The sequence below is a fragment of the Sus scrofa genome, chromosome 7 (genome assembly GCF_054392235.1).
Source record: "Sus scrofa isolate SSC_HxYL_T2T_F1_AM1 chromosome 7, Sscrofa_HxYL_maternal_Yorkshire_Landrace_v2.0, whole genome shotgun sequence".
NCBI classification, from domain to species: domain Eukaryota; kingdom Metazoa; phylum Chordata; class Mammalia; order Artiodactyla; family Suidae; genus Sus; species Sus scrofa.
In genome coordinates this window covers 40926294-40951215 of record NC_139389.1, presented here as the reverse complement: position 1 = coordinate 40951215, position 24922 = coordinate 40926294, and the positions used below count along the sequence as shown (strand labels likewise).

The 24922-nt window shown below is 49.2% G+C and overlaps 2 protein-coding genes across 6 annotated transcripts in view; both read right to left on the bottom strand.

The window, feature by feature from the left end:
- The window catches only part of RAB44 (RAB44, member RAS oncogene family), a 30169-nt gene extending 28491 nt beyond the window's left edge, over positions 1 to 1678 (bottom strand). For both annotated transcript variants that reach the window (XM_005665935.4, XM_084967880.1), the window contains exon 1: positions 1550 to 1678. The gene's annotated coding sequence lies outside the window, so the exon portion shown is untranslated. The remainder of the gene's footprint in view (positions 1 to 1549) is intronic.
- An 8827-nt stretch (positions 1679 to 10505) lies between these two features.
- Positions 10506 to 19583, bottom strand: CDKN1A (cyclin dependent kinase inhibitor 1A). 4 transcript variants are annotated; one of them, XM_084966956.1, is made up of 4 exons: positions 19367 to 19583; positions 14616 to 14827; positions 14372 to 14507; positions 10506 to 12048 (listed from the first exon to the last, which is right to left on the bottom strand). In XM_084966956.1, exons 2-4 carry the CDS (start codon positions 14814 to 14816, stop codon positions 11999 to 12001), a joined length of 387 nt encoding a protein of 128 aa, XP_084823082.1. In that variant the 5' UTR covers positions 14817 to 14827; positions 19367 to 19583; the 3' UTR covers positions 10506 to 11998. The 4 variants fall into 4 exon arrangements, with proteins under 4 accessions (XP_084823082.1, XP_084823081.1, XP_013833312.3 ...); XM_084966955.1 differs by having other exon boundaries at positions 19497 to 19583; XM_013977858.3 differs by having other exon boundaries at positions 14372 to 14827.
- Positions 19584 to 24922: the final 5339 nt, after the last annotated feature.

The following is a 24922-nucleotide window of genomic DNA, read 5'->3' as shown; positions in this document are numbered from 1 at the left end:
CACAGACAGCCAACGGAGCAGCTGTGATGGGACAGGGCTTCGAGCAGGAGAGAGCGGGCAGGCTCTGCTCTGGTGGTGAGACTTGGAAACTCAAGTTTCACATGTTCTTCCGTTGGCGCAGATATCAGACCGGACACAGCAAGATAAGATTCCCAGTGCGGAAGCTTCCATAACGGACGTCCACTGTGATGTGGGTGGCATGTCACTGTCAGGCTCCCACAAGTGAAGGGAGTTAGCATCCTGAAATAGTTTCCCTATGGCCACATCGCAGGACACGGGACGCTCTTGACATCCCTGTCAGGGAGCTCCTAGTCGAAATGCACCCCATTTCCATCAGTCCCCTGGTGCCTGGTAAGAGAGCAGCACCTCTGGACACCTGGCCAATTGCCATGATGCCTCAGCCTTGCATCGGCCCCCTGCATCCATCAAGCCGTCTCACCCTGGAGGGCACTTGGCTCCCCCTCCTTGCCTGTCAGGAGGCCTGGGCACAAAGTCAGCAGGACCTGTGACCATCAGTCAGGGACAGCGGATTTGCCCCTCACAGCCTCATACCTTAAAGGCAGTCTGTGCCACCTTCCTGGACAGGTACGGCCACACACAATGGGGACATCTTTCAGTCAGTCCTCACACATGTGTGCACCCACACACACTCCTCAGCCAGCTCCCAATTGCTTAGCTATCACTCTCCCTCCCCCCTCCCCCACATCAGCTCCCTCATGGCCACTGGTGTGTGTGAAGGTCCCTGCCCCTGGCAGTCACTCAAAGCCTGCCAGCAGGGTGGCCCTCATCCGCACCCCTCCTCTGCCACATTCCCCTCATGGATCCTTGCCACCTCACACCAGAAACAGTGGGAACCACTCCCACCCTGGCCAGGAACACTCGTAGGTGAACCCCTGGGGCACCACCATCTCCCCCACTTCCACGCCCAAGAAATCATATAAAGTTTGAGGCCAGGCATGAGATCAAATGAATCCCATTCTGAGGCATCCCAGGAGCCAGTTCCCGCTGTAGGACTCAGTTCAGGGAGCAGGCGCCCCAGGCGTCACCTCAGGAAGTGGAGAGCCTTGTAAGAGGGGTGGGGGATGGGGGGTCGGGGGTGGGGGGCAGGGACAGAAAGAATCACAGCAGGGCCTCGCCCAGCTCCAGCCTTCCCTCTCCAGGGGGCTGGGGAACTAGGTCTGCACTTCACTCCACCTAGTTCAATAATGGCCATAGTCGCCGAACCAAACTGTCCAGGTTGGTGGGTCTGAGAGACCCCCTCGTCCATTTACCCTCTCTCTTGACCCTACTCACGTTACAGAGAAACAAAGGCTCCGAGGAGCCAGGAGACTTGCCCAGGGTCACCCAGCCATTTAAGAGAGCAGGTTACCCACCCCCATCTCCTGCCCAAGTGCCCGCCACTCAACCTGCAGAGAGCTCCAAACTCATGAGAAAAGAGGGCTTAGCCCTCTGCACCTCTTCCCCGGATCTGAGTGGGGACTGTGGCCACCTCCCCTTATTCTCACCCCTCCAAGGAAAAAACGCGCTGCAACGCTAGGGTGGCTCCCACCTCTCAGAGGCTCCAGTTGTGCATGCAGCCCGTTGCCTCGTGCCTCCTGGACCTGGTAATTAGGCGACCACTGCCCCCCAGGAGCCCAGGCGCTCTGGAACTGTTAACAGTCTTGCCTCTTGCTTAATCACTCTTTCCGTCCCCAACGAGCCAATCTCCTATGCTCATCTATGGGACTTCCTGTCAAAGTGACCACTGTTATCCTTACACAATCTTGCCTGGTGCTCCCGGGGCTCCCTTGCCCTACGACCCTGGAACTGGAGAAATCAGGAGCTGCTGGGGACACCCCTCTAAGCAGAGGCTCCAAAGGGTGATGTGGACAACTCAAGGTAACCCAGCTCTTTTTTTTTTTTTTTCTTAAAGTTTTATTGAAGTATAGTTGGTCTACAATGTTATGATCATTTCTGCTCCACAACAAAATGATTTGGTTATACATGTACACACATCCATTCTCTCTCAGATTCATTTCCCACATAGATTATCACAGGATACCCGGTAGAATTCTCTGTGCTATACAGCAGGTTCCCATTGGCCAATCATTCCGTACAAGATCACCCAGCTTTTAGTGGTAAAGCCAGAACTTGGACCCAAGTATGTAATTGCCAAAGCAATGCTGTGTCTTATCCCTGCCAGAAAACAGATTGACACAGTTATGGCTAAAGCTGGGTGTCTGGCACACCATGCCTTACCTCAGGTCTTTGCCTTCAGACCACATTTTAGAATATAGGAGTAGGGAGTTGCCTTCATGGCTCAGTGGTTAACAAACCCAACTAGTATCCATGAGGATGCGGGTTCAATCCCTGGCCTTGCTCAGTGGGTTAAGGATCCGGCGTTGCCACAAGCAGTGATGTAGTTCACAGATGTGGCTCAGATTTCGTGTTGCTGTGGCTGTGATGTAGGCCAGCAGCTGTAGCTCTGATTAGACCCATAGCCTGGAAACCTCCATATGCCTTGGGTGCGGCCCTAAAAAGCAAAAAAAAAAAATCATAAAATTATACGTTGTTTGTGGTTTGCTTCAACATAATCAAAGGATGGAGGGACTGGGTGGGGCATAGACGAAGTGAGAATGGCCCTGCCTATTCTGAGTACCATTGAAGCTGGGGAGGGTACTGCTGGCTCATTCCATTCCTCTCTCTAGTTTTGTGTATGTTTGAACAAATGCCAAAGGAAATTATGGGATAACTTTAAAAATTGGAGTTCTCTGGTGGCCTAGCTAGTTGAGGATCTGGTGTTGTCACTGCTGTGGCTCAGGTCACTGCTGTGGCATGGGTTCAATCCCTAGCTGGGAAACTTCTGCATGCTCTGAGCATGGCTAATAATAATAATAATAATCTTGGGGCAGTCAAGGCATTTCCAGCGTATCACAAAGTATCAGAAGCCATAAAAGAAAAGACTGAGACAGTCCACTAGATATAAAATTTTAAAGAAAAAATAAAACCAATTGGCAGAAAAAAATAAAAATCATCATTGACAAATCAAAAGGCAAGAAACTGTGAACACATATTCACAAGCAGTGAAAATAAGCTAATTTCCTCCATATATCATGAGTCCCTGCAGATCTATGAAAAAATGATGCATTAGGGAAACTGGTATCATAGATGAATAAACAATTCATGGGGAAAATATCAATGGGTTTTAGATACATAAAAAACGTTTCTCTTCACTCATAGTAAAAGCAATTAAAAAAATAAAACTACAATGAGTTATCACTTTAAGTTTTCCAGTTGGTAAAACAAACAGAAAAAGTTGATAACATGCTGTATCGTAAAAGATATAGGAAAACATTTTCACCAGTTGTTGATAAGAACATAAACTGCTACATATTTCATGAAAAGTAATGTAATAATATCTACCAACATTCAAAATGAAAAAGCTTTTTACTCAGCTATTTCACTTCTAGTCATTTGTCCTATAGGTGAAGTACAAAATCTTAATCTAAAAGGATGTTCATTACGGCACGGTCTGTAGCAGCAAAGGATTGGAAACAACCTAAATTTCCACCAACAGGAAACTAGTTAAATAAGTTCTGATATATCCATATGATGCTTTCCTATGCAGCTGTGAAGAAATGAAAAAGATCCAGGTAGACCGATAGGGAATGACCATCAAAAGATCTTGTGGAGTGATAAAAGTAAGGTGCAGAACAGTGAATACAGCTTGCTTCCCATGAAGGAAAGCTGTATGTATGCAGATAAAATTTCTTTCATAAATGCACCTGCCCTCATAGATATTTGTAAATGCATGGAATATTTCTGACAGAAGCTACCAGAAACTAGTTGCAGTTGGGCTGGAAAGGAGAAGTATTGGGATGGACAAAGAAGGCGATTTATGTTTCACTATCTATTTTGTACCGTCTTTAGATATGACCCATTCAAAAATAAATTTAAGAATAATTTGTACATATTCAAAGAGAGAATGATGAAGCCGAGTGAATGTGATGAAGGAGATGTGGTTTAGGGTCTATTGGTGAAGGGTCTATGGAAATTATTTTATTTTATTTTTTTGCCTTTGTCTTTTTAGGGCCACACCCGCGGCACATGGACGTCCCCAGGCTAGGGGTCGAATCAGAGCTATAGCTGCCAGCCTACACCACAGCCACAGCAACACGACATCCAAGCCATGTCTTCGACCTGCACCACAGCTCACGGCAACGGCAGATCCTGGACCCACTGAGCAAGGCCAGGAATCGAATCTGCATCCTCCTGGATACTAGTCAGGCTTGTTAACAGCTGAGCAACAGTAGGAATTCCCTATGGGAATGATTTTATTATTTTGGCAACTTTTCTGTATGTTTGAAATTGTTTCAAACCCAAAAGATTTCAAAATTAATAAATTTAATTTCTAAATAAATATACATCCTCACAACCAACCGTCATCTTTACTCCCTTCTTACCACTGAGAAATTTATACTCAGAGTTTCTATGGCTTTGCCGAGCTCAATAAAACATTCTCTTTATTTTGGCTACACTCAGAGCATGCAGAAGTTCCCAGCCAGGGATCAAACCCATGCCACAGTAATGACAACACGAGATCCTTAACCCACTGCCCCACCAGGAAACTCCAAAACATTTATTTTTTTAATTCAACAAATATGTATTGAGTGCCTGATATGAGCAGCACTGAGGATACAAAAGTAAGAAAGAAAAAACTAGGGGAAAAGCCATATGTAACATAGTGTCTGGTAGCAATAGGAGCTATGAAGGAAAGTAAAGCAGAGGGACAGGATAGAACGGTGGGAGGTGTATTTTAGTTGAAGGTGGATGGTCAGGGGACACTTGTCTGAAGAAGTGATATTGAAATAGAGTGTGTGGGGAAGATCTGGAAGAAGAATGGAGAGGGAACAGTGCGTGCAAAGGCCCTGAGGCAGGAGCAAGCTTTGTGTACATGAGGAACAGTGAGGAGACTAAAGTGGTTGGAGCAGGTAGTGGAAGGTAGAGTGAGATGAGTGCAACAGCGGCTGTGTAAGGAGATGGGTTTTTTATTAGAAGTAAAGCAGAAGCCATTTGGAGGATGATATGATCCAGCATAGGTTTTTTTGTTTGTTTCGTGGTTTGTTTTTGTTTTTTGGTTTTTGGTTTTTTTTTTTTTTGGCCACACTTGTGGCATGCAGAAGTTCCCGGGCCAGAGATCAAACCCACACCACAACAGTGACAATATCAGCTCCCTAATTCACTGTGCCACCAGGGAACTCCCAACATAGGGTTTTTTTGTTTTTATTTTTGGTCTTTTTGTCTTTTCTAGGGCTGCACCCGCAGCATATGGAGGTTCCCAGGCTAGCGGTCTAAATGGAGCTGTAGTCACTGGCCTGCACCAGAGCCACAGCAACTCAGGATCCGAGCTGTGTCTTCGACCTACACCACAGCTCACGGCAACATCAGATCCTTAACCCACTGCGAGAGGCCAGGGATCAAACCTGAAACCTCATGGTTCCTAATCGGATTCATTAACCACTGAGCCACAACGGGAACTCCCATAGGTTTTAAAAGGATCCTTGCTGGCTGTTTTCACTGTGGAAAATGGACCGTGGTAGGCAAAGGCAAAAACAGGGAGGCCAGTGATGAGGCTGTTACAATAATAGAGATAAGTGATGGCCTGGACCAGGAGAGCGGCAGCGGAGGTGATGACGGGAATATTCCAAAAGAAGGGTCAACGGTGTTTGCTGCTGGATTTGGGCAAATGCAACAAACACAGGACATTTTTTCTCCAGTGAGGGACTCTCTGTTTCTCTGAGGACAAAGTGAATTTGGATTTTTAAGGCTGAGCCCCCAAGACCTCAAAGCATTCCCAGTTTATTTCCCCCCAACTCCCACCAGCCCACCTCTCAACCATGGAAATAAAGGGGCAGATGGAAGGCAGGGGGAGGCCACGGCCACCTCTAACGGAGCCTGAGTGTCCCAAAGTGGAGTTGGTAGGTGGTGAGAGCTCAGTCTGGCTTTGCCCTCTGCACTGGCCCCAGAGCAGAAACCCACCAGTGAGCCAGCTGGCAGGAGAACAGAGCCAGGGGCTCAGGGCGGGGGGGTGCGGTTAGATCCAGGCCTTTTTGGAAACAGTGAAGCTAATTTTAAAATAGTGTCAGAGTTCCCTTTGTGCCTCAGTGGAAACAAATCTGACTAGCATTCACGAGGACCAAGGTTCCATCCCTGGCCTCGCTCAGTGGGTTAAGGATCCGACGTTGCCATGAGCTGTGTTGTAGGTCGCAGACCCAGCTCGGATCCTGAGTTGCTGTGGCTCTGGTGTAGGCTGGTGACTACAGCTCCAATTTGACCCCTAGCCTGGGACCCTCCATATGCTGCAGGTGCAGGGCTAAAAAAAAAAAGACAATAAAATAAAACAATAAAATACAGTGTTGCTGGACTGAACTCAGAGACACCAAATTTTACAAAAACTGAATGAATAAACGAGGATCAAAGACGGTGAGAATATATTATGAATGGGAAAGTTTCATGCTCACTAATTTTTTTAATTTTAATTTTATTTTTTATTATTATAATTGATTTACAGTGTTCTGTCAATTTCTGCCATACAGCAAAGCGACCCAGCTATCCATATATATCCATATATATACACACTCTTTTTCTCATATTATCTTCCATCATGTTCTATCACAAGTGATTGAACATGGTTTGCTGTGCTGTACAGCAGGACCCCATTGCTTATCCATTAACCCCAAACTCCCAGTCCATCCCATTCCCTCCCTCTTCCCCTTGACAACCACAAGTTCGCTAATTTTTGTTTTCCTTTTTAATTTTAAGGCCACACCCATGGCATATGGAAGTTCCTGGGCCAGAGATTATCCCATCTATGCCAGATCCTTTAACCTACTGTGCCGGCTAAGGAGCATACCGCACCTCCGCAGCAACTGGAGCACTGCAGTTGGGTTCTTAACCCACTATGCCACTGGGGGAACTCCAACATGCTCACTAGTTTTCAATTCCTCACAGTTTAGTCAACCCTGAAACGAGATACTCTCTATTCTAGGGTGCAGCTGTGAGAGCTGGGGCTCAAACTCAGAGACGTGGGTCCCCCTGCCTCCAGCCATCAGCTCCAAACTATCTCTAGAAGGAGCTTAGGCTGGCTGGTGATCTCACAGGAAAGCAGGACCAGGGAGCTCATTTTGAAGTTGCATTTATATAGCATGCTTTACCTGAGACTGAAGAAACTTAAATTACATCAAAGACTGAGGGACACAGAAGAAGACAGGTGCCCAAAAGCCGTGGCCTGGGTGAGGCACTTCCCTTTCTGGGTTATCAAGCAAACAATATGACCTGGGTCATTGGCGCGAATATCCTGGCTTCTCACCACTTCCTAGGGGCGTGACCTCAGCAAGTGACGTCAGGGTTTGTTGCCTCAGTTTCTTATCTGTAAAACAGAGGTGATAATAATGCCTACTTTGGAGGTGTGCTGTAAAGATTGAAGGCTAGAAACCCCGTAAAGCTTTGGAACCATGTTAGGCAGACGATAATCACTGTTAGTGGTCGTCAACTTTTGTGATTATTAAAAGGAGACTGAGTTAGAGAATCTCCAACTTCTCCATCCTACCAGTGTGCAGGTGGCCTGGTTCACATGCCTGACTGGCTGTCACATGATGCAGGGCAGTGACAGGGGAGCTGGGATGGGTGGGTGGAGTAGGGCTGAGGATTGGTGGTCGGGTGGGATGAAATTCAAGCCACAGTGAATCACTCAATAAATATTGATTGAGCACCTACGATGTGCTGGGAACTTTCTAGGTGCTAGGATGCAGCAGCCAATGAAAGAGGTAAAGACCTGGGCTCACGGGGCTCATGTTTCTGACGGCTGGTGGGTGGAGGGGGCAAAGCTGCCCTGACTTTTGCCAACTTGCTCACCTGGGCCCTGGGCTGGCTGAAGGGTGGTTACAGCAGCCTCCACCCCCAGCCCTAAGCCCAACCAAGTCTATGTTCACCAGAAGCTTTGGTCAATTGTTTCCTGGCAGGAATATAACTTCTCACCCACCTCATCCTTCCGGTTTTCTTCAGCCTCCCAAGAACTAGAACCACCTGAGGAGGAACCTGAACTTGCCCCTGGAGGCTGCCCTTCATCAGTGATGCCTGGCGTCAGTAGGCATCTGCCTTAAGTAAGGTACTTAAGTAAGTACCCCAGAAGTACCCCAGTACCCCGAGGAAAATTCTAGGGTGTCTTGCACAAGGTCTCCTCAGACCTCCCAGTCACACACAGCCCAGTGTGCTCACTAACGCCTCCATTGACTTTTTCCTTTTCTTTCCTTTCCCAAATTCCCTGCCCTCCTGCTTGTGCTTCCAGGGACTGCCTCCCAAGTAAACCACCTGCACACATGCCCTTGTCTCAGGTTGCCTTTGAGGGGGGAAAAAATCCTGAGAAAGTTATGGATCCAGAAATGGATGGGCTTCTGAAAATGGATCCCTCACCAGTGGGATGAGAGTGAGGGCAGTGATGACCCCCTCATAGGCTGCAGTCTCAGGCTGACAAAGCCCCCCCTGTGGGAGGTAGATGGGGTGAGGCACAGGTGGGAGTCGGGACGACACCAACTTACACGAGAGGTCTGACACTCAAAAGACATGAGGCGATTGTAGTTATGAGGATTGCAGGGTTGACTGGCTTTTGTTAACTGCCCTAGAATTCTATCATGAATGGGTGTTGGATTTTGTCAAATGCTTTTCCTGCATCTATTAAGATGATCATGTGGTTTTTGATTTTCTTGTGTTAATGTGGTGTATGACATTGATTGATTTGCATATATTGAACCATTCTTATGAACTTGGGATGAATTCCATTTGGTTGTGGTGTATGATCTTTTTTATGCGTTGTTGGACTCAACTGGCTAAAATTTCGTTGAGAACTTTTGCATCTATATTCATCAAAGGTATTTGTCTATATCAAAAATTTTCTTTTTTGGCAGTGTCTTTGTCTGGTTTTGGTATTAGGGTGATGGTGCCTTCATAGAATGTCTTTGGGAGTGTTCCTACTTCAATCTTTTGAAAAAGTTTAGAAGGATGGGTATAAGTTCTTCTTTGTGTGTTTGGTAGATTTCACCTGTGAAGCCATCTGGTCCTGGACTTCTGTTTGTACGGAGTGTTTTTATTACATACTCAATTTCATTTCTAGTGATCGGACTGTTCAAATTATCTCTTTTTTCTTGATTCAGTTTTAGTGGCTGTGTCTCTAGAAAGTTGTCCGTTTCTTCTAGATTGTCAAATTTGTGGATATGTAATTGTTCATAGTATTTTCTTATGGTTTTTTTTTATTTCTGCAGTATCCCTTGAGATTTGTCCTTTTTCATTTCTTATTTTATTTGGTCCTCTCTCTCTTCTTCTTGGTGTGTCTGGCCAGAATAGAATACTTGAAGAAAGAGAGGCAACTTTAGAAGATATCACAAAGAGTTTTCCACAGTAGTTGAAATCATTTATACTTCCGGCAGAAGGTATAAGTTCCAGTTGCTCCATATCCTTGCCAACACTTGGCATTGTCAGTCTTTTTCATCTTTGCCTTTCTGGTAGGTATGTGGTATCTTATTGTGGTTTTAATTTGTATTTCCCCAATGAGTAATGATTTGTACTTCTTCCCCCGATGAGTGACAATATATTCTTTACTAGAAAAAAAAAACAAAAACAAAACCCACAAAAGAAACCAAAATATTGACAGTGGCAATCTGCAGAGGTATGATGAGGTATTGCTTTGCTCTGCTGTTATCTGCTTTTTTCTTATGATCTTGCTCTTTCTGTTTGGTAAGCTTTCTGTATTTTAAAAATTTAAACGCTCACTCAATGTTCTATAATGACCTATATGGGAAAAAAAATAGATATATGTATAACTAAGTCACTTTGCTATGCACCTGAAACTAATACAGCATAGTAAATTAATTATACTCCAATAAAATTTTTTAAAAATAAAGAATAAAATTTAAAAGGTTAATTTTTAAATTATGTTGTAAGCCACACAGGAAGTCCAGTTCCAAAAACCCTCTACCTTCTTGTTCTTTTTTTTTTCTTTTGGCCTCACCCATGGCATTTGGAATTTCCTGGGCCAGGGATTGAACCCACACCACAGCAGTAACCCAAGCTGCTGCAGTGACAATGCTGGATTCTTAACCTGCTGCACCACAAGGGAACTCCTCTACGTACTGGTTCTTATACATCTTTTTTTTTTTTTCTTTTTTTTTCAGGGCTGCACTCACAGCACATGGAGATTCCCAAGCTGGGGGTCTAATCAGACCTGTAGCTGCCTGCCACAGCCACAGCCACAGCCACAGCCACAGCCACAACGCAGGATCCCAGCCATGTCTGCAACCTACACCGCAGGTCATGGCAACTCCAGTCCTTAACTCACTTAGCAAGGTCAGGGATTGAACCTGGGTCCTCAGGGATGCTAGTCAGCTTCGTTAACCGTTGGGCCACTACAGGAATTCTCCTTACGGTTTCTTATAAATGACAAGGTATATTGACCACAACAGTAACATTACAAGTAAAATCACCAGAAATATTTATTGAGCACCTGCAGTATACTCGGCACTGTGGGAGGGGCTTTGAAGGACACAGAGCAATACAGGACCTATTCCCTGCCCTTGAGAGGTTTACAGTCTAGGTGGAGACAGAAGAACCAGGACTTATGGGAGCCTGGAGAAAACAGTCCAGGCTAAGATGTTACAGGAGCTGGAAGGTGTTTGGGGTCAGAGCCACCAAGGGGTTCAGTGCCTCCAGGGGCTCAGTGTTTGGCATCCGGAAAGACAACAACTCCCAACTCTCAGGCCCATGTTAGCCCTCTTAGTGTGCCCTAGCCACAGCCTCTACTCCCACCATCTTCAAACACCTGACTCTTTGTTCAGCTGCTGTTCAAAGTGCAATGAAATGGGGGAGGGGTGGAGGGAATGGAAAAAGTCTTTGAGGGAGTAGTTCCAGGCGTTGATTGGTGTCAAACTTTCCCTCCTGGAAATGTCTGCTCCTCATCCCCATTCTCCTGATGCAGGGAGATCCCCATTCAAGGAGGCCTGTCAGACCCTCCCCAGGACCCCCACCCCAAGAGCTAAGAGGTGGGGGTGGTCTCTGCTCGAGCTGCCTGAGGTAGAACTGGGGAACCCTATGTCTAGCATGCCCCCTTCTCCGTTCAGTCCTCTGAGTTGGGGGCAGAGGCGCCCTGGAGCTGCCACTCAGGGCTGAGAAGGTGTTAAGGGGAAATGACATGGAGAAGGGTAGAGGAGCAGAGAGGGATGGAGAGCCCGGCTAGAAAAGAGGGGCCTCTGGGCTCCCAGAAAAGTGCAGGGGAAGCCAATCAGTGAGGCTGGCTCCCCTGTGGGTGGAGGGGGGTGGGGTGGTTTGCTACAGGGCCCTACTTTCACTGGACAGAGGGGCTGGGTGTCAAGGGCCAGGAGGGTGTCAAGTCCCCAGCCCTGCTCCAGGCTGTGCCCACTTCAAGGTCACCCTGCCCAACCTTAGAGGAGGCAAGGGGACCTCAAAGTTGTGATAATGCCTCCCCAACTCTGTTGGGCCCCCTTCAAAGTGCTATCTGTTAACTTCTCAATCGGAAGGAATGCAGGTCTGAGAATGCAGGAAAGGGGCGGAATTTCCTAACACCCATGAAACTGTGAGCCAAGGGGCCAGGCCCCTCTAGTAAGTACCACCCAGTGGTTGAGGGTTGTGCTTGCCTCATCTTATCTCAGGGAGAGAGGAAATGGAGAGAAAGGGATGAGGAGAGCTTAAATAATAGTTCACATAATAAAAAATACCTAGCACTCTAATAAGCCTATTTTTCTGCTACCTAAACGTTTTAAATAATTCTAATGCCAGAAGCTCGGGGTATGGGGAAGGGGTGGCAAGCCAGGTATGTACATGAGGAGGAGTTTAAATTAAAACACAAATAATAATTAAGACACACAAACTAAAGGCCTAAGGCAAAAGATGTAGAAGAGGCCTGGGGGGGTGTCCCCTTGTTTCCAGCAGGACAAGGCTTCCAGCAGCCTAGTTAGGGCTTCCTCTTGGAGAAGATCAGCCGGCGTTTGGAGTGGTAGAAATCTGAGGAGAGAGAACAGAAGTCAATCAGCCCAGGAGGAAGAGGGCACAGCGTGGGGGAGGCTCCCAGGCCAACTGCAGAGGGGCCAGGGAGCCCTCCCTAGAGCCAGAGGAGCACCCTGACAGGTATAGGGAAGAACTCTGGCAACAACCAGTCTTCCAGGGGAGTATTTACCAAGTACCCCAACCGGCTTCACAAATGTGACTGATAACAGGCCCCTCCCTCCATGGGCCCGCTTAGGCCATGCTGCCCAGTACGGCAGCCATGAGTCTCATGCGGTTATTTAAACGAACTAACATTAAACCAAATGAAGGAGTTCCCGCTATGGCGTAAGGGGATCAGCAGCATCTTGGGAGCGCTGGGACACAGGTTTGATCCCAGCCCGGCACAGTGGGCTAAGGATCCGGAGTTGCCACACCTGCAGCTTAGGTCAGGACTGTGACTCCGATCTGATCCATGGCCTGGGAACTCCATATGCCGCAGGGCGGCCAAAAAAAAAAAAAAGAAAAAGAAAAAAGACAAATTCAGTTCCTCAGTCACACTAGCCACATGTTAAGTACTCAGCGGCTGGAAAACTCTTTGGCAAAAAAGAAGAAAAAAAAGCACAAGGTACTCTTACATGCATGTTCCAATTATCTATTCATAATTCATAACCCAAGACCTAGTAGCTTAGAACAATAATCATTCAGGCCTGGGTTCAAATCCTAGCTGTGCCACCTGTGAGCTATGTGATCCTGGGAAAGTTACTTAACTTCTCTGAGTCTTGGTTACCTCTTCTGTAAGAAAGAGCTAATATACCCACTTTTTATGAAAATTAATATTTGGAAACTTCTTAGACTAGCCTTTGGCACATAAAAATATGTAAATCAGTCTCAATCCTTGCCCTGAAGAGTGTGAGCAAAGGACTGCACTGCTCTGGGGATTCCGTTAGTTAATCTGTGAAAAGCGTTCTGCACAATGCCTGGGCCAGATAAAACTTTACCATTATTGTTAGTTCTGACACAGCGGCAAACTTGCTGTGGGACTCTTGGCTGCATCTCTCTGAGCCTCATTTCGTTACCTACTAAATGAAGATAACACTGCTATGGTGCTCTACGGATTAATGAAATGCTCCCTAAAAGATTTTGGTCAAAGCACCAGCAGAACTGGTGTTCAAATGTCAGCATCACTCATTTATTTTTTTCTTAAGCACCTACTACGTGTCAGACACCATCCCAGGTGCTGAGGACTAAGCAATAAACAAGAGAGGTACAGATTCCTTTCTCGGAGATAATATCCCAGTCCAGGAGATGGACAATATCAAGATAAGGAAGTAGCAGTTGATGGTTAAAAAGTGCCAGAAAGGAGTTCCCGTCATGGCTCAGTGGTTAACGAATCCGACTAGGTTCAATCCCTGGCCTTGCTCAGTGGGTTAAGGATCAGGCATTGCCAGTGAGTTGTGGTGTAGGTTGCAGACACAGCTCGGATCCCGAGTTGCTGTGGCTGTGGCGTAGGCCAGTGGCTACAGCTCCGATTCGACCCCTAGCCTGGGAACCTCTATATGCCGCGGGAGCAGCCCTAGAAAAAGCAAAAAGACAAAAAAAAAAAAAAAAAAGGCGCCAGAAAGAGGGAGTTCCTGTTGTGGCTCAGCGGGTTAAGAATCTGACTGGTATCCATGAGGATGCAGTTTCGATACCTGGCCTCGTTCAGCGGGTTAAGAATCCAGCGTTGCTGTGAGCTGTGGTGCAGGTCGAAGACTCAGCTCAGATCCTGCTTTGCTGTGGCTGTGGTTTAGGGTGGCAGCTGCAGCTCCAATTCAACCCCTACCCTGGGAATTTCCATATGCCGAGGGTGTGGCCCTAAAAAGCATAAAAAAAAAAAAAAGTGCTCAAAAGAGAAAAATAAGCAGGGATCAGGGGAAGAGGGTAGTTTTGGAAGTATGTATGTGATGGGGAAGGGGAGTTAAGTTTGGACAGGGCAGCCAGGAAATTATCAGTTTTCTCTTCCACTGATACTTCCACTGATACTGATCACTTTTTCTGAACCTTGTTTCTTTGCCTACAGAAGGAAGGCAAGAATGTCTTATGGCATAGGATCGCTATAAGGACTAAAAGAAATCTAGAAACTTAGCCAAGGGCCTGGCATATAATCAATGTTCCAAATAAGTGTTAGCCAGTTGGTCTTGGTGGCAGGTTTGCTGTTTGACCTTGAGCTGGTCACTTTCCCTCTCTGGGCCTGTCTCCTCCTCTGAAGAATGAATAAGCTAGAACAGACAGATCAGCCCTTGCACCATGAATTCTGGGGGCCTCGATCCCCTACAGTATCCTTCTCTGCACTTATCCTCACCTGTCATGCTGGTCTGCCGCCGTTTCCTGCCCTGGGAGGTGTCAGGCCCTCCTGGGGACCCCTCAGGCCGCTCAGGGGAGTGAGGCACAAGGGTGCAGGACAGCAACAGGTCCACATGGTCCTCCTGAGACGTCCCCTGCAGAAGGGCAGGCGAGGTGCTTGGCCGCTTGCCCCCTCCCAGGTCATCCCAGGTCCCCCGGGGCCCTGTGGGCAGGTAGATCTTGGGCAGACCAAGGCCTCGCACACGTTCCCAGGCGAAGTCACCCTCCAGGGGGGTCTCAGTGATGAAGTCGAAGTTCCATCGCTCTCGGGCCTCTTGCACGCAGCTGGCCATCAGTGCATCGCAGTCCTGGCGCAGCTGCTCACTGTCCACTGGGCCAAAGAGGCGGCGGCAGGCCTTGCTGCTGCGCGGGATCTGATGTGCATCCCTGGTCGACTCTGACATGGTGCCTGTGGCTGGAACACAAGACAGACCCTGGTCACTTGGGAAATCAGCCCTCCCTTACCAGGGCGTGTTTTGCTGTAACTTCAGCGAGGTCTTCTTACTAGAATGTGAGGTGAGAGGGTCTCTCTGGCTCCTTCTGGCTGATTTCTGACCCCCAGCCCCGCCAGCTTCTCTCCCCCAGGCTCTCCCAACCCCCCACCAACAGACACTGGGTGGGGGCAGAGCTCCGCCAGCCTGGCACTGCAAGGTCACTGGGGAAGTGGGCAGCTGAAGGGCAAGCTTATGTCAACAAAGGCAAGTTTACTGCAATAGCAGAGATCAGGGTCCTGTTTACCACCAAGTATTATTAGCTAAAAATCAATTTGTCTCCCCCCTGAGGTGTTCCTCATGGGTGTAAATGCCCCAAGTATGTGTGAATTGCCAGAATCTAGCAGTTTCCCAACCCCTGCCCTGGCCAGAAGGTCAATTCCCAAAAGAATGGACAGCTCCTCCAGGCCCCTGAATCTCCAGATGCCCATGTGGGGTAACTCTGTTCAGAAAATTGCCGGGGACTTTGGGGTAAAAAACACCTGGATTCTAGTCCTAGCTCTGCTCAGCTTTTAAAAAGTTACTTAACATCTCTAGGCCTCAGTATCCTTATCTGCAAAATGGAACTGTGAGAAAGTCTAAGGAGGAGGGCTGTAGAAGCATGCTCAAGGAATGGAGGGGGAGTCCCTCCTGGCAAAGTAGATGGAACAGAATTGCAAAGCTGTATCTTAGTGGTTAAAAGTGAGGGCTCTTGGAGTTCTCATTGTGGCTCAGTGGGTTAAGGCCCTTAAATAGTGTCTATGAGGATGTGGGTTCAATCCTTGGCCTCACTCAGTGGCTTAAGGATCCGGCATTGCTGAAAACTGTGGTGTAGCTCGCAGATGTGGCTCAGAGCCCATGTTGCCATGGCTGTGGCTTAGGCCCGCAGCTGCAGCTCCAATTCAGCCTCTGGCCCAGGAACTTCCATTTGCAGCAGATGCAGCCCTAAAAAACAATGAAAAAAAGTGAGGGCCCTGGAGCCATGCCACCTGGGTTGGAATCCAGGCTCTGCTGGGTGATCCTGGACAAGTGACTTAACTTCTCTAGGCTCTATTTTCCTCATCTGTAAAATGGAAACAGTAACAGTGAATGTCTCAGAGGACAGATATGAGGATTAACTGAGTTAATGTAGGCAATGAGCTTGGAGCAGCATCTGGTATACAGAAGCGCTTGGAAAACATTATTATTATTTCTCCTGGCTTCAGTTCTGGCTGAGCCTCCTCCCCATCACTCCACCTGGGCCACCACCCCCTGCACACAGCTGCTGACAGGTGCTGTGGGCTAGGGCCCTTCCCAGGGATGTCATCAGGCAGGCAGCCTGGGGGAAAGGAGGAGCAAGGCAAGGTGGGGTAGGGCAGGGCTGGGGGATGATTTCTCCCAGGCTGAGCCATATCCTGCCAGGCACATCAGGTGATCTGAAGTCTAGACAACCTCCAAGGCCCTGCTCCATTTTGCCTGCATCCAAGGAACCTGTTTTACAGGCAAAGAAAATTAAAGGCCCCGGTCTACCTGGTTCCTCTCCTCCCACTTCAGGAGAGGAAAAACAGAGGGTGAGTTTACCCATGAGGGAGTGCTGGCACCTGCCTGCCCCGCTCTGGCCTGACTCCAGGGCTGAGCGCCTGCACAGCCTTGACAAGGACTGGGTTTTCCTGGGGACGAATCCTGATTTGCAGGCTCTGAGGGTGAAAGATCTGCTGAGTTGCTGAGTGACCTCCTGGACCAGGAAGCCCACAATTTCACATCTCAGGTGGTAGGGGAAGAGAGGCACCAGGAGCCCTCAGACCAAGTTTAAAGGGTGGGAGTTGTCCCAAAACCACAAAGAGCCACTGCTCCATAGAGAGGGGTTACATAGTGCAGTGGGCAAAGCCCACAAGTAACCTTTGCTCACTCTCTTCAGGGCAAGGATTGAGATTGATTTACCTATTTTTATGTGCCAAGGACTAAGAAGTTTACAAATATCAATTTTCCTAAAAAGTGGGTATATTAGCTCTTTCTTACAAAAGTTGTTACCAAGGCTCAGAGAAATTAAGTACCTTTCCCAAGACTGCACAGCTCACAAGTGGCACAGCTAGGGCTTGACCCCAGGCCTGAATGCCCTGGCTTCTGTGCTCTATTCTATTCCCTCTCTATAATTTTGAGATTTTTTTTTAAACCAGAAAGACCCATTAGTATCACCTGGGGAACTTTTTCAAAGTGTAGATTGATAGGCCCCTCCTTCCCCAGGCCAATTTATTTCAAGTGTTTGATAGTTCTCCAGGTGGGCAGGCTTGGGGTGCTATCCAAGAAGGATCACACAGAATGGCTGTAATAGACATAATAAGTCTCAGTGCTTCGTGGGCACAGGGAGGAGGAAATCAGGTAGGGCTTTATCAGGAAGCGGTATATTCCCTGGCTTCTAGGAGCTAAAGATGGCTTCCAGGCAGGGACGCCGTCCATTTCTACCACCCCTTCCCTTAGGGCTCTCATAGGCTCCCCACCAAAATCCACCCTCAGGCCCATTATTAAAACTCCCACCTCAGAGAAAACTCAAACACAAACCTTCGTTTTACAAACAAGTAACTGAAAATAGCTTCCTTTGTTGGCCTCTGTGCCTTAGACTTCAACCATATTTTCTTTTCTAAATAAATAGTAAGCACTCAGTAAACACTGCTGAACCAATGGGTTACTCTTTCTAAGGGGCGGGGAGTGACTTCAGATCAGCCCTGTAGGATGCAAAGGCGGGTGAAGCTTCATGCTGGGAAGGCGTATTTGCTATTAGCGCTGGGGCCAGAAGGGGACGCTGGTCTCCAGGAAATCACGCACGGGGTGGGAGGTGCGTGGGCAGAGCCTGGGACAGCGGCAGGGAGTTGTGATGAGTCAGTTTCCTGCAAAACGCTCCCCGCCCGCCAAAACTTCGCTTCCACTCCGGCTGCGCGTCACCCTTGGACGGGGAGGGGGAGGGGGAGGGGGAGCGGGGGCCGCAAACACGTCACGCTGAGCCAGCCAGGCTTCCGAAACGCCGCCACTGTTGGGAAACCGCGCGCTCTCGCGCCGTCTCCTGTCACACGCGCGCACACACACACACTCACACACTAACTCTCTTTCTCTCACATACGCACACACACACGCGCGCGCACAGGCGCGCGCAGAGATCTGGTCTCTCCACCTTATCTCCACGCCCAAACCAGGGGATGAGTCAGATCCCTGGAAAATAAAAATAGACGGGAGCAACGAAAACAAAACCGCTCGAAAGTCCTCCCCGAAACGCAACGTGGAGGAAGGGAAGGAGGGAGGGAGTTGCCTAGACGGCCTAAAGTGCCAAACCCATTTCCAAAATTCTTTTCCGCACGAGGAGGGCGCAAGTGTCCCCCGAGGGCCCCCGGACCCGGCGGACAAAACCGACGCACGGTAGTCCTCTCGCGGCGGCGGCGGCGCCCGAAGGGAGACTCGCCCTCCAGCTCCGCTCAGCCGGGTCACCCTCGGAGACGGAATTCTGGACTAGGCTGGGGTGACTGCAGCCCACGAATGCAGGTGAAAGAGGCCCTGAACAGTGTCGCACCCTGAAGCCCCATTTCTCAAAGTCGCGACCCCTTCCTGCCTCCCACCCCGGCGGGGGCTGCGTATCCCGCAGCGCAGCGGAGCCGGCCTCGGTTCTCGCCCCTGAGTCCACACGCCCGACCCAGCTGCAGGCTGGGCAGGGGTTCTCTAGGAGGCGGTGCGAGAAAGTTAGGTCCGGCCTTTATGCTTCTCGAACTGACAGGCACAAGCCCACCCATCGCGGGGCCGCGACTCCAGGTCCCCGAGGGTGCGCCGCGGGGCGGGGACCGGAACCCAGTGGTGGACCTCCCGGCGTCCCGGCTTCCCTGGGAACACTCTGTGCCAGGCAAATAAGTCACTGTGCTGAAGGGGGTCAGAGACCATGGGGACGCAGGGAAGGGGACTTCTGGGGGAGCCATGGTCTCCCAGCGCTGGCGGAGTTCTGACCTCACCCAGCCCGTTCCTCCAGGGTCTTCTTGTCACCGAGAGTCACCTCTTTGCTTACCCCTAAGGGACGTGTCCCGACACGTTCCCAAGGGCTGAGGACAGTCCGCGCTGACCTCAGCGCCCAGCCTATTGGCGGACACGGCAGCGCTAGGGACCCAGACCTCGGGGGTCTGGGCTGGGGCCTCACTGACTGGATCCAAGAGCCACCGCGGAACGGATCTCAGATGAACCTGCCCTGCTCGGCGTTCCACGCCCCTCCTGGAGCCCTCCGTGGACAGGGCTTCATCCCCACGCCTTGACCGCGCCAAGCCGGGCGCCCAGGGCGCACCCACGGTCCGGTCCAATACTTCCCTGGCCCCAGCAGTTTCAAGCGGAGGGAGCCCGGCGAGGATCCTCGATATTCGTGCCCCCTCTCCCTGCCCAGAGCCTTCCGCACATCCCGGCCCCGGTCCCAGGCGCACGTACAGACCCCCGTGTGCGCAAAACCGAGACCCACGCACAGACCCAAGCACGCCGTTCACCTGTGAACACAGCACATACAACGCCCCCACGGACACACCCACGGAGGTGCGCCGACACGCACGCGGACACGCTCTGCTCAGCTCAGAGCCGCAGCCGGGGATCCGCTCCTGCCTGCCCTGGCTCCCTCACCTCTTCTGAGGGTCGGTGTCTCCGAGAATCCGCGCCCAGCTCCGGATCTCCCAACTACCGACTCTGGCAGCTGCTCACACCTCAGCTGGCGCCGCCCGGCTCAGCGCTCATAAAAGGACTCGGGAGGCGGGACCTGATGCTCCGCCCACAGCGTGCTAGGGACCGCCTCGCACCAGGAGGACCCAGGCTCTTGGCGGCTTCCCTTGGCTCAGAGCTCTGATGCCAGCCTCGCGAAGTCACTTCCCTCCTCCCCATTCCCGAGTCTGTACGCTTGACACATTCTCCCGCCCCTCCTCCCGCCCCAGAATTGGGCCCCAAATCTGTTTTTTTGTTTTTTGGGTTTTTTTTTTGTTTGTTTTTTTAAGTGGGGAGTGAGTTGGCATTCTCCTTCAGGTGTCGGCATCGTGGACAAACCCCCTCTCAGGTCCACTGCCGACTGCCTCTGGGCAAAGATTTACCCAAAGCAGCTGAATAGACCACAAGGGGTGACATTAACAAATAACATCCTTTACTACTACTACTACTACTACTACTACTACTACTACTACTACTACTACTACTACTACAAGATACACCTGGCTTTACAATTCCCAGAAAAGCCTCACTATACCACCACTATTCCCACCGGTCCCTCACTACACTACCTCTCCCCATCACTGAGGCATCCAGACATCCCCACCAAAGCATTCTTGGAGGCCCTACAGGATTTAATTCCCTTTATTTCACAGATGGGAAACTGAGACCCACAGAACTAAAGAGGTGAAAAGCTGTTATTTGTCAAATGCCCCAGGGAAGGAAAGGACTGGGGACACTGCTAAGAAAAGGGTCTCCAAAGGAAAAGGGACCCTGAACTAGTCTTCCTCCCCCCTCCTCCTCACTCCCTGCACCCACCTCCCTCTCACCTCAGCAGAAGAAAGCTCTGTGATTGCAGCAGATTTGATGGCTAGGAAAGGGATTTGGTGGGTGGGTTATTTCCTGGATAGTCCCCACACAGCCCACATACACCGCTGAGAAACTGAGGCTTGGTGGCCTGACTCAGGTAAAATAGCAAATGAATGGTGACGGTTGGAACATAAGCCTTTTGCCTCTCACTCAGAGCTCTCTGCTCCTTGTCCTCTCTATTTCAGTGGCTCTAGAATGAGGGAAACCCCCTGCACCCCTCATTTCCAGGCAGTATACTGAGGTGACATTGTTGAGAGACAATTCTGGAAATGTCCACCTGTGTTTCTGAGAGATACAAAAACCAGTGAGGTGCTTCCCCCCACCTTCACCCTCCCAGCCCTTCTTGAACCTCACCTTTTTTCCTCCCCTCACCAAAAACATTTACACCTTCTGCTTTTAAAAAATAACATAGAACACAGTGTTCATCTAAACAGAAATCCCACTAAAAAACAGAATCCAGGCTTGGAGCAGCTACAATTACTGACATCTAGGGCTGTTCAGTGTCTTGAAATCTCTGCCCGGACATGCCCAGTCTTCTTCCTCTAATGCAGCTGACCTCGGGGAGGACAGGCCTCCCTCTCCTCTACAGCCTGGGCAGGAGCCCGGGCAGGGGTGGGAGGGGACATTACCAGCCCCCCTTTCTGACCTGATATTCGAGTCAGGCCAGGATTGCAGCCAGAATTCAAAAGCATCTCAAAAAGGCCGAGGGACCTCTGCAGCAGCCCTCCCCACCTCCGGTGCACCCGTATGGCCACACCACCCAAAGGCTAAGTTGTCAAATGTCCAGCAGAGAACAGACACATCCTCCTACTGCCTTGAATCCCCTTGGCTTTCAGGCATTTCAAATAGACTTGACATTGTTAGTCTGTTTACTTTGGGGAAAAAAAATTTTAATGAAGGCTTGTATTGAATTATTTGAAGTTTTGTGGTACTGAACTCCACAATGAAATAATTCTTTTTGTTGTTGTTGTTGTTGTTGTTAGGAAGTGAATTTTTTTATAACTTCTAGCCCATCACCACCACCACAACAGAATTCAACAAATATTTATTAAGCACCTACTAAGTGTCTAGTACGGTTCAGTACTTTTCCAAAAAAAGTTTCCAGACATACACTTGAATGTGTAGCCAGGTGGTTTTTTTGGCCACATCCACAGGATGTGGAAGTTCCTGGGCCAGGGATTGAACCCTCACCACAGTGGCAGCAATGCTGGATCCTTAACCTGCTGCGCCACAGGGAACTTCCAAGCCACCTATACCCTTAAAGAAGGACTTCTGCCCTGAACAGGCTAAGAAGTAGGTTGTTAGAAGCCACAGGGAAGATCTGACTCCTAAAACACACACAAACACATGCACGTGCACGCCTTCACACACATACACACACACAACAGGTCTCAGGCCACTCCCAAGGGATCTGCTGCAAATCATATATTTTTTCAGAGAAACTCAGACCAAGGTCTCCCTGGGGTCTCTGGGGGTCTCCTGCCTCCTACCACCCACCTTTTCTCTGAAAGCAGGTGGCCCCGAGGACAAAACAGCCAGCAGCTTCTTCTATGCCAAGGCTCAACATGTTAGGACATGTTCTTGAGAGCCTGAATGCTAGTCAGGACCACAACCTGCTGCCCAGGCAAGACTCCTAGGAAGCAGGAGGCTTAGGGACAGAGTGAGACTCAGCTCGAGGGACAAGAGGGTCCAGCTCAGCCCCCACCCAGGAAGGAGGTGATGGCAGAACAGAAAGGTGGAAAGCCCTAGCCTGAAGAAGGAGGATGTGAGGAAGGCTCAATGGTGGCCACAGGAGCTGCCCAGGAAGGGAGAGGAAGTGCTGGGAACAATGTCACAATTTCTCAGAAAAGGCCTGGGGAGTCCCTAACAGGGGCAGTCAAGATTCAGAGGAATTCACCTCCAAGCAGTCTCCCAAAAGTGAGACCCCAGAGAAGAGGCAGAACAGAAACATTATTATATTACTGAGCAGAAGTCCCACTTGCTTTTTCTTTAAGGAAGAATGAGATTGGGAGCTCCCCCCAGACCACCCCTGACCTTCTGAGGGCTTTACTCAGCCAGTATGGTCAGCCGGGACTGACCATAGAGTGAGGTAGAAAAATTTGTGACAGAATTTGTACCACATGCTTTCAGCCTCCCCAGGCTAGAAATTTCATTTGGTCTAAATCTGAAATTTCACCATTAGAAAGTCATTCCTTTGGCATTAATTCCATTCTTCATCAAATAAGATCATATAGGGAATACCTGTTGTGGCTCAGGGGAAACCATTCTGACTAGTATCCATGAGGATGCAGGTTCAATCCCTGGCCTCACTCAGTAGGTTAACAATCTGGCATTGCCATGAGCTGTGGTGTAGGTCACAGATGCAGTTCGGATCTTGCGTTGCTGTGGCTGTGACGTAGGCCAGTGGCTACAGCACTGATTTGACCCCTACCCTGGGAACCTCTATATGCCACAGGTGTGGCCCTAAAGAGACAAAATAATTAAGTTTTTTTTTAAAGGAGCACATAGGATGGAGTTCCGTTGTGGTTACTCCGTGGTTAACAAATCCGACTAGGAACCATGAGGTTGCGGGTTCGATCCCTGACCTTGCTCAGTGGGTTAAGGATCCGGCGTTGCCGTGAGCTGTGGTGTAGGTCACAGACATGGCTCAGATTCCACATTGCTGTGGCTCTGGTATAGACCAGCAGCTACAGCTCTGATTCGACCCCTAGCCTGGCAACCTCCATATGCCACGGGAGCGGCCCAAGAAATGGCAAAAAAAAAAAAAAAAAAGGAGCATATAGGCAAAATGCTTAGCATAATGCCTGCCACATAGAAATCAGTGGGGCAAATGAGTGCCTGAGTCTTTCAGAGTGTTCTGGGTGACAGCACAATTTGAATTGATCAGATTATTTAGGGACCAGAAGGTGGTAAGGAAATGCTGTGAACACAGGCCACCTGAGGAGTGAGGGGCTCTCTGTGCCTTTGCACATATTGTACCCTTTTCCTGGAATGAGTGTTCCTGACCAATCTGCCCCACCTCGACTCCTTTCTCTACCTATTGAACTCCTACTGATCCCTCATGACCCAACCTACATGACCCCTTGGGGTAAGACTTCCTCAGGGCTCTCTCTGGCTCCCAGAGCTCCTGGTAAGTGATCCACTCCACTGTACTTTGCTGGCTTGCCTGGTTCATGTGCCTACTGCATCCTCTGAGCTGGGAACCTAGAGAGGATGAGCCCATATTTTATTCATCTTTGTACCTTCAAAGCCTAGCAGCCTCAGCCAAAGTTCAGAGAATATTTATGGAAGAGCCATTTTCAGTCTGTGTTGTGAGGTTAGGCTTCAGTGTCACTGCCTCTGAGCCCTCTCTTTTATTTATTCATTCATCTATTTACTCATTTATTCATTAAAAAATAATGTAATTAACACGCACTGCTAAAGCCAAGAACTAGAACATTACAAATCACTGATACCTACCTATCTGTGAGTTCCTCTCCTAGGCTGACTTTTTCCTCCCCTGCCCCAAAGTAAATACTATCTTGACTTTCCTGTTGAACTTTCCTTTGTTTTCAACAGTTTTATCACCTGTGACCAAGACAGTAATACTCTTCCCTTCATTCTTCTATGTGCTTCCCAACATTCCCAGGCCCTCCTTGTAGTTTAGACAGGGTAACGTGATGAGTTCTAGCCAACGAAATGTGAAGAAGCGACATTTGTCTCTTTAGAGCTGAGGTCAAGTGAGAGTCTTGAGCCTTTCTGTCCTGAGTGGCTGTGACAAAGTGAAGTCTTATGTCCCCGATGGTGCCACCTCAAAATGGTGGATCTTCCCTCAGCCTGGGATCCTGAGTGACTGCATGGAGCCAAGCACCCCACCAACTTGTGTAAGATATGTATGTGAGAAAGAAGCAATCCTTTGTTGGGTGAAGTCACTGAGATGGGAAGCTTATTTGTTCCAGCAGCATCACCCATCTCAGATTTAACTGTATGGCTATGGGTGGCTGTGGCTTGTAGAAGTCTGTGCCACCCAATGAAGTACACCTCTGGGTATTTGCACTCTTTGTAACTGCCTCCCCTTGAATCCCCCTGGCTTACAACTCTTTCAGCCAATAGAATGAGACAGAGGTAACCCCGTGCCTGTTCTAAGCCTCAGGCTCTCGCAACTTCTGCTTTTGTATTTCTGGGGCCCTTGAGACACCCACATGAGACGTTTGATTACTATGAGACCACCATGATGAGAAAAGTCATGTGGAGGCCATGTGCAAGATAACTGAAGCTACTACCCTCCAACCCCAACAGAAACAGTAGCTCCAGCTGACCTCCTAGCTGACAACCAGCCTCAACGTGCCAGCCATGTGAGTGGGACCATCTTAAAAGCTGATCTTTCATCCTCAGTTAAGCCTCCCCAGTCAAAGCCACATGGACTAGAGACAAGCAATCCCCATTGAGTCCTTGACTAAACTGTAGAACTGTGAGCAGGTAAATGATTCTCGTTGCCACTTTGT